At 43.1% G+C, this 9,755-nt stretch overlaps 1 protein-coding gene across 2 annotated transcripts in view; it reads left to right on the top strand.

Moving 5' to 3' along the window:
* Window positions 1-7,376, top strand: part of ZNF536 (zinc finger protein 536) — a 517,603-nt gene extending 510,227 nt beyond the window's left edge. For both annotated transcript variants that reach the window (XM_018553236.1, XM_018553244.1), the window contains one exon: window positions 7,001-7,376. In XM_018553236.1, the coding sequence (XP_018408738.1) occupies window positions 7,001-7,236 (236 nt within the window). In that variant the 3' untranslated portion in view covers window positions 7,237-7,376. The remainder of the gene's footprint in view (window positions 1-7,000) is intronic.
* The last annotated feature ends 2,379 nt before the right edge of the window (window positions 7,377-9,755 follow it).

Genomic DNA, 9,755 nt, shown 5'->3' on the forward strand with positions numbered 1-9,755 from the left:
GAGAGAGAGAGAGGAGAGAGAAGGAGGAAGAGGAGAGGTAGGGAGAGGAGAGAGAGAGGGAGAGAGAGAGAGAAAAGGGGGGGAGAAAGGGGGAGAGAGAGAGAGGGAGAGAGAGAGAGAAAAGGGGGGGAGAAAGGGGGAGAGAGAGAGAGGGAGAGAGAGAGAGAAAAGGGGGGGAGAAAGGGGGAGAGAGAGAGAGGGAGAGAGAGAGAGAAAAGGGGGGGAGAAAGGGGGAGAGAGAGAGAGGGAGAGAGAGAGAGAAAAGGGGGGGAGAAAGGGGGAGAGAGAGGGGGGGAGAGGGGGGAGAGGGAGAGAGAGGAGAGAGAAAGAAAGAGAGGAGAGAGAGAGAGAGAGGAGAGGAGAGGGAGGGAGGGAGAAGAGAGAGAGGACGTCTTATTTACATTGTTTAATCATTAATATACGTAATTATGTTCCACCGTGGCTCTGCCCTGCGCGGTTCATTCCTAATCTCTCTGTAATAGGTGCAGCGGAATACTTAATATGATCTGTGATGATTTGGCTTCACTGTCACTCCAGGATTTCATATACGTTACATCATTATAGATCACGAATAATTTAGCAATAAAACAAATGGACCGTGCTTGAATTACTCACAAAAAAGTCTTCATACTTAGAGCCCCAGGGTTAGGCTGCGATGATGGAAGGGATGGCGGCGCCGCGGAATCAGTGGGGGTTGTAGACAGAGCAGACGAGCGAGGCTGGCAGGATGGAATCATACAAATGGGCATTTTTATTAATAAAAGCCGGTGGTCGAGTCCAGGATCGGTCATCCAAGATTTAAGTTCAGGGACCCCAGCATCAGTGGGGGTTGTGCAGTATGGGTCGAGTCCAGGATCGGTCATCCAAGATTTAAGTTCAGGGACCCCAGCATCAGTGGGGGTTGTGCAGTATGGGTCGAGTCCAGGATCGGTCATCCAAGATTTAAGTTCAGGGACCCCAGCATCAGTGGGGGTTGTGCAGTATGGGTCGAGTCCAGGATCGGTCATCCAAGATTTAAGTTCAGGGACCCCAGCATCAGTGGGGGTTGTGCAGTATGGGTCAAGTCCAGGATCCACAATCCCAGATTTGAGTTCGGGTACCTCGGCATCAGTGGGGGTTGTGCAACTTTGGTTGAGTCCAGGATCTGTAATTCCAGATTTGAGTTTGGATGTCCTGGCATCGGTGGGGGTTGTGCAATTAGGGTCCAGTCCAGGATCCACAATCCTAGATTTGAGTTTGGGTACCCAGCCTCATTGGGGGTTGTGCAACTTGGGTTAAGTACAGGATCCGTAATCCCAGATTTAAGTTTGGATACCCCAGGATCAGCAGGATTTGTGCAATTTGGTTTGAGTCCTGGATTCACAATCCCAGATTTGATTTTGGGTACCTCGGCATCAGCGGGGGTTGTGCAATGGGGTTGAATCCAGGATCCGCAATCCTGGATTTAAGTTTGGGTACCCCGGCATCGGTGGGGCTTGTGCAATTTGGGTCGAGTCCAGGATCCAGCTATCTCAGACTTAAATTCAGGCCCCCCCGGCAATAGCGAGGTTGTACAATTTGGGTGCAGGGGGCTATTTGTATATAAAAGTGTCCGGTGCTGGACAATTAGACTCTTTCTTTCTTTCTTTCTTTCTTTCTTTCTTTCTTTCTTTCTTTCTTTCTTTCTTTCTTTCTTTCTTTCTTTCTTTCCTGGTTTTTAATGAGGTCAAACTGTATCAACAGCCTACATCTGCATACTATCTATCTATCTATCTATCTATCTATCTATCTATCTATCTATCTATCTATCTATCTATCTATCTATCTATCACAAATAGACAGATATTGACTGTGCAAAGTGGTAAGTGACACTCTATAGTATTCCCCTTTGCTCCACTCCTGGCAACTACATATAAGATTATGTAAGTAGGTGATGGAAGTGGTGGAGGAGCTGTGCCAGTAGTCATCAATTAGCCACACCTAGAAGAGGGGAGGGCTATGACATACAAGCATGGATGGGCCTGTGTTAGGGAACTGCCTTGCGCTTCTGAAATAGTCAAATGTTAAAGTCACATTGCAAGAAAGGGAAAAACACTGCTAGCAAGAATTTCAAACATTCGATTTTTCTGTACGTTCCATTTTTAAAAGTCGGTGACAGGGTCTCTTTAACGGAAAACAAAAATTGCGCGACTGCCAGGATGGGGGATCTTCATGAAATATTTTTTTTTCTCATGTTCATAACGTCGCGGGTTCAACATGAGTGCTTGCATAAATCATATTATTTAAGCTAATATAAACCTAATTAGCGCAGCCTAAACGGTTGTCACCGTAAACGTGTTTTGAAAACAGGCAGCGCCAGGGAAGTGTATTGGCACCACAAATAGTGTCACACTCAGGATTCGACGTGTCTGATGCGTCTCGACGTGAGGCCTGACAAATCAACATTTCAGAAGGTAATTAACTTTAAAAACTTTCAATTAACAAGACAGCTGTTTTGAGGATCACGGCGTCAAAAATGCCTCAAAAAAAAACAAAACAACCAAGTGGCGAATCTGGTTTGCAGGCCTCTGTCTGTCTTGTTCTTGTGTCATGAAGCAGAGTAAACCTGCGCTGACTTTAATACTAGCGGATTCGGCAGGTCCCTTAAAGTGTATTTCCACTTTCGCAGTCAAATTCGAGAAAACCCCTCTATATGTTTGTTTTTCCCATTCACACTGTTTACCGAAAAATATTTTTTTCAAAAACATTTCTTACCTTTTCGATGTGTTGTTCTTTTTTGAAGCTCTGCGGTGCGTGCATCATAAAACAAATCCCAGTGAACAAAAAAGTGAACTGTGAAATCATTGCACACACAAAAAAAGTACATGAGGGTGCATTGGTCCTCTACTCCTCTACTGAAAAGGAGGGCCACAATATCCCTGAACCAAGAGGGCCACAATATCCGTGAACCACAGAGGTTTGGATACACGTCTTCTGCAGAAAATGTGAAAGCCGCACAGCCGCGCCAAGGCACCTCTTATAGTGCGGTCCTAACTCTAAATGATGAGAGTCTCGGCTGCCATTGGGATGTGCGGGATCCCTTGTGTGTTCCTGTGCCTTTAAGGAGGCCGGGCTTCCTCCTGACAAACCTGCACCCAATTTGAAATCTTCTGCCCCCATGTGCTCCAAGATGGAGACTCTCATAGTTTAGAGTTAGGATCTCAGCTGCCATCATAAAACAAACCCCGGTGAACAAAAAAAGCGAACAGTGAAGTCACTGCCCACACAAAAAAAGTACATGAGGGTGCATTGGTCCTCTACTCCTCTACTGAAAAAGAGGGCCACAATATCCAAAAAAAAATACATGAGGGTGCATTGGTCCTCTACTTAAAAAGAAGACCAAGTACTAGGTAGGGCCTCTCCCGTTAAAGACCTGTTAAGGCTACAGATCCTCCTCCCAATATCAGGGCGGGCCCCTCAAAGACATGCACCCTGACAGTGGCAAGGCACTCTAGTCGACCTAACCATTAAGACAGACAGAACTCAGCAAGACAGATCATTAGGAACCAGCTGAAGCTGGTCCACCGACTACTAGGTAGGGGCTCTCCCAAAGAGAGACTAAAGAGGAGAAGGAAAAAACCCTCCCCCCAACATGAGGGCAAGCCCTTGAAAGACCTGCAACCTCCATCTCTGTGGAATGAAAGGAGGAGGGGGGAAACAGGGAGCGCGGAGTGACTTGCCTTGATGTGCCTGTGCATTTGTAGAGACACACACTGCTTATTAGCACACACAAGGGTGGCTTTGTAGGACCCTGCAAAGGTAAGGAGCAATTCTAAAACAAGATATCAAGGCCAGTTCTCACCTTTTGACAAAACCTTTTGACTTTATCAGGGGCGTTCCAAGGCCGGGTGTCAGCCGGAGAGGTTAACAGCTGACACCCCGCCGTGACATCACCGCTCGTGATGTCAACACGCACGTGCACTATGACGTCATCGTGCATGCGCGCTGGGTTCCCTCCTCTCTCCCGAAACTGTCAGGCGCCCGGTCCATGACCGAGTGCCCAACTTTTCAGAGGGGGGTGACACCAAAATGATTGTCAGTCATTTTGGTGTCACCCCTCCAATGGTTTCACCCGGGTGCGGGCCGCACCCCCCACACCCCCCTTGTGATGCCACTGGACTTTAATATCACTATAAACTGTGTAGTGAAAGGATAAAAAACTTGCTTCATGCCTACAGTTTTCTCTGCATGGGGCACCACAACAGGTTTTTGTTAATGTCTCTTTAAGGACACAGTAGGGGGAGGAGCCGTCAAACCAGTGGAAGAAAATTGGTTGTCTTGAAATCAATTTTGGGTGAGTGGGATCATCCTTCAATAGCCGTAAATGCGCGTCGATGTGAAATGTATCTTTCTCCAGTGGACAAATATTTAAGCAATATTCCGCCTGTTTACCTTGCGAGGCATCTGACAGAAATAGCGGCTTTCCTGATGACATTTTAACAAGGTTCGTCTTAATGGGTTTGACATTTTTCCAGACCTTAGGGCTTATTTAAGGCGAAAGTCTCTTGTGCAATTCTAACCGGAGTCTCTGAATTCATAATTAAATCGGTGCAAAGTGTCACTTTTGATTACTTTACAGGAGTTGTCTATGTAATTAGCATTTTTGTTATCTGAACGGAGAGATGAGTGAAAAATTCCCTAGGACTTGCATGAAAGACGGTCTCGCGAATGATCCTCTGCATGCTCAATAATGTTTTTACCAACGTCCATTACAAAAAGTTTTTGTAGAAATACCCGGCGATTGGGCATTCAAGAGAAATCTGGTACCTGGAGGACTTTTCCTGACCAGGCACCCACATGTATGAATGTATCTTAAAGTCAAGAAGTGTATGTAATAAGCAGCACTTAGCAGTGAAAGGGAACCAACTGGACATCACGTGAAATCTCCCAACATAATTTTTCCAATTTTACTCAATGGTGATGGTCAAAGGGTATCTTCCTTTTTCTACAGTAGGCCTTGGGTAGGGTTGGGTACCATTCACTTCCATTAAAATTGGAAGCATTAGAGGATAACAATGAGTATAAGTGTAAAATCTTTGGGTGCCTTAAAGTGTAACTAAAGCAAATACCTATTATTGTTTAGGATGGACTGGTGCAGTTATAGGTTATATTGCCATCTTTGCCCTGGGATGAGAGATTCAGTCTTACTAGTTGTCGTGATACCAGGACAAAAATGATGAGAGACAAGGTCAGGTCCTCCATTTTCATAATGTCATAGACTGCACAGACACAGATCCATTTGCCAATGGAGGAAGCCGTGGAGTGCCTCCATTTGGCTGATATACATGGGAGGTGGGGTCTTTCCATTTGGGTGGTACACATGGGAGGTGGAGTATTTCCATATGGCTGGTATACATGGGATGTGGAGACTTTCCATATGGCTGGTATACATGGGATGTGCCGTCTTTCCATTGGGCTGGTACACATGGGAGGTGCAGTGTTTTCATATTGCTGGTATACAGGGAAGGTGGAGTCTTTCCATGTGGTGGATATACATGGGAGGTGAAGTCTTTCCATATGGTGGATATACATGGGAGGTGGGGTCTTTCTATTAGGCTGGTCAATGAATCTTTCCATTTGGCTGGTATACATGCTGTAGCTGCATTCAGAAGTTGTATCAAAAGGGAGAGTGGAAAAAAAAATTCCAAAAGACTTGGTTTTACTGGCAGCAGTTCTATTTCTCTGCCAAATACAAAACCATCGCCACAAGCTAATGCTGAGACAGATATAAAGTAGTGAAGTAGATCTGACAAGAGCACTTATTTCCTGCTTACCCATCCTACATGTCCCCTTTTTTCCCTAAGTACCTATTAACCGTTCCACTTTCTATCTCCCCCTGTGCTCTCCCACTTCCTTTAACCCTTCCTTCTTAAGTCCTTACACCTTCTTACCCTTCCCCACCCTATCAGCACCCCCCACTCACTCCAACATTACACAAATAGAAAGTGAGTAGGGTACTGTGTAGGCCCTGGTCCACTCTGAGACCTATACAGTAATGTGTTCTCACCATACTTTCACTGTTCTTGGATAGATGGAGCCTTAATATAAAGCTCCTGATGGTTACTACTGGGATTCTGCACTATTGACTTATGTATCCTTATGTATTGGCAGCATGGTGCTTTGTATTTGTATATGTGATGTATATGTAATGTCGTATGCTCAGTTGTGAACCCAAAAAGAATAGAAAAAAATGAGAAATTAACAATGTTATAGTTGTCACCAAACAGTAGGGTAAATCTTCCAAAGCTGATGCCTTTTCTGGTGACAAATGTCTCACTTTGGAGAGATTTCCTATAACATCCTACGGTGTCTGCAGAACAGAAGGTGAAGAGAGACCTCCTCGATGGGACACAGTCAACAACAACAACAAAAAAACAACATCACTCTTACAGAGGCTTTAATTATTCTCCACTCTTGGATGGAGTATTGAAGTGGTCATGCCAGTATCAGTTTATTTTTTGCTTCCTGTGTCCCCATGCAGACATTTTTCTCCACTTTCTGTCCAGGAAAAGACCAGGAAGTGAGAGTAAATCTCTAGCGATAGATCGAAATAGACAATTTTCCCCAGAATAGGTGTCACCAAAAATAGGGTAAGTCTTCCAATGAGGACACCTATTCTGGGGAAAACTCTCTATTTCGATCTATCGCTAGAGATTTACTCTCACTTCCTGGTCTTTTCCTGGACAGAAAGGGGAGGAAAATTTCTGCAAGGAGGCAAAAAAATAAACTGATTGCTGCCCCCCACCATGTAGAGTCACCGTCGCTATTCTAAAAAGTTGAACTTCCCATCACTTTCTTTCTTAGAGAAAATGGTCACCAGGATGAATAGCGATGGTGACTCTACATGGTGGGGGCAGCAAAAACTGGACAAAGGCTCTAATTCTTCACTCTATCCAAAAATGTTAAAAAATAGTTTTGGCTACATGCTTGAAATGATAACCAAACATTGACAAATATTCATTGCGTTTGTCTCTTCTCACAGGTCAAAGGCCTTTCCAATGCAGATACTGTCCATACAGTGCCTCTCAGAAGGGAAATCTGAAAACTCATGTCCTCTGTGTCCATCGGATGCCTTTTGACAACAGTCAGTACCCGGACCGAAGGTTCAAGCGCTCCCGCATTGACCTAGAGACTTCGGCCTATCCTGAGGACCACCCGCCTGCCAAACTCGGCAGCTCGATGCAGCCGCCGGCAGAAGGCATTAATTCCCTGGAGTAATGCCCTCCAACCAACGCTCCTGTACATTGCAATATCACTTTAACTAGTGTTCAAGGACTGTTTTAGACATGGAACAATTCCCAAGTCCATTCAATGGAGGGGATACCTTGAAAGCGAGCAGTAGACTTTGAATGTCTCTAACCCCGCCTCTTAAAAAAAATGGCTGCAGGACTGTTATTTATTTTTTCAAACAGACGAGATTTTTTTTGGATGATACAGCGTAACCAGAAGGCCAACGTTACAAGATTTTCAATCTTTGTCCGATCTTGAATGCTTTTATAAATAAAATGATACAAGTAATGAAATCAGTTGGTAGTCTGCCATGGTGCCAGCCTGACTGGAGCTGTCATTAAGAAAAAGAAATCAATTGAGTTGGTGTTGCAACAGCACTGTACTAGAAATCCAAGACAAGGCCCTGGTCACCGCTGGCCTATTGAAAAACATTACAATATTCCATTTTCCGCGTCTCTCCTCTAGATGCAGACAAACAAACAGTTTTGATAGAAGAGAGCCCTTTGTTACATTCCACCGTTGCCTTTTTTTTTAATCACTTGAAATCAATGTTTAGAACAAGATTTATTATTACTTTGATATTCTTTTAAAATGTTATTCTTTACTGAACGACATACTTATCCTGGCCAGAGGAGGTCCAAGTAAGAATAACAGCTGTATAAAAAAATCATTTTCACTGAAAACTATTTTAAATTGAATTTAATAAAAAAAAAATGTAAGTGACACTAAATTCAGGAGTTAAATCTTACAAATACATTCAAGTACCATAACTATTAACAACAATATATCTTATTTGTATATCACTCGGCTGTAGATCCTCACTACTTTTGTTCCCCATGGTCCCTGTGTGTATTGTAAAGTAGTCACCACTCCAAGCTCGCTCCTGTGATGGACTACAATCTCATGTTATTAATATATATATATATATACACAGTGGTACCTCGGTTCACAAACGCTTCTGTTCGAGAACAATTCGCTTCGCGAACAGAAAGTTCGGCAAAATTTTGCTTCCGTTCGCGAACTCTGCTTCAGGTGACGAACACGACCGCAGCCATCTTCCCCGCTTCTGACACATGGTCATGGCTTCCTCTAGTCGAGATCGCGGTCTGATCACAGTTTGATTCGGTTCGCGACCAGAATCGTGGAAAGTTGAAGAATGTCTTCTTAAAAAAAAGAGAAATGATGACACAGTAGATCAGAGTATTTTCGCTAGGCTGAGACCGGGGTGTTGATCCTAACAGCCTTAAAACTTTCACTCTGCCTAAAGCAGTTTGCAAAACTATTAAACTGCAATCGATGTAAATAGAATCAGTAGACTCTGCACTGAGAATGGAAGCCTAGTCTATATAATTTTTTTTTCTAGTATAGTTCTCACTGCCTTACTTATATATCAAGTTGAATACAATAAAAAAACAAATAAATGCAACTGTTTCTATGATCCTCAAGAAGTTGAAAAAAAGATTAAATGTCGTGGAGAACTTTTGACTGCAGTAAGCTTTAGAATTTTAACTGCACTACTGTGTTTTATTTGGTGACTGTCAGTTGCTTGCTTTGTGTGTTTGCGATGCCTTTAATATCTTAGAAAAAAACATAAGAGAGGGAAAAAAAGATCATGTATAAAAAAAATAAAAAATTAAAAGAAAAAAAAAAACACACACATTCCATTAAATGCACTTTTGATCTGTTTTTGTATTTTTTTGAGAATTTCCCAAGGAGACAGGCAATAATTCTGTTTGTGACACTGGAAATATTTCCTTCTTCCTGTTCTTTGTGATGTGCGTGTATGTTGATCCCATGGTCTGGTGCTACTGCTGCCCCCCTCCTCCCCTCCTTGATACAACATAGAAAATTTTTTATTTTTTTTTCCCTCCTCTTTGAGAACATTTGTAACTTGTAATACAAGCAAGTGACAGTGCCAGTGATCCATTGTCAGTTTCTGAATATCTTCATGCTTTTCATATCTAAACATGTCATGTTTTTTCTCTGTAACTCCTGTTGTCTGTGGTCATAATATTGTCTACGCTCCTACATGGAAAGATGAAAAAAATAAATAAAAAATTAAATTCCATCTTGGAGTGAAATCCAAGATTGATAGAGTAGAGGAATCTGTTGCTATGCTTGTAACAAGTAGAAGAGTTTGTATTTAAAGTTTATTCTTGTTCCTTATTTATTATTAAAATACATCAGTTGACATAAATTAATTATTGTACAAATTATTGTTTTCATGAAATGACTTTAAAGCAGTCTAGTTCTGCCTTTCTCAACCATTATGTGCCATGACACCCTGGGGGGCCTTCATGCTTCCTGAGGGGTGCCTCGAAAACTTGTGATGGTAGGACTCTGATAAAAAGGGGGACTAAGGACTCTGATATAAAGGGGGACTGAGGACTCTGATATAAAGGGGGACTGAGGACTCTGATATGAAGGGGACTGAGGACTCTGATATAAAGGGGACTGAGGACTCTGGTATAAAGGGGGACTGAGGACTCTGATATAAAGGGGGACTG

The sequence above is a fragment of the Nanorana parkeri genome, unplaced genomic scaffold (assembly GCF_000935625.1).
Source record: "Nanorana parkeri isolate BGI_ZX_2015 unplaced genomic scaffold, ASM93562v1 scaffold6, whole genome shotgun sequence".
Taxonomy (NCBI): domain Eukaryota; kingdom Metazoa; phylum Chordata; class Amphibia; order Anura; family Dicroglossidae; genus Nanorana; species Nanorana parkeri.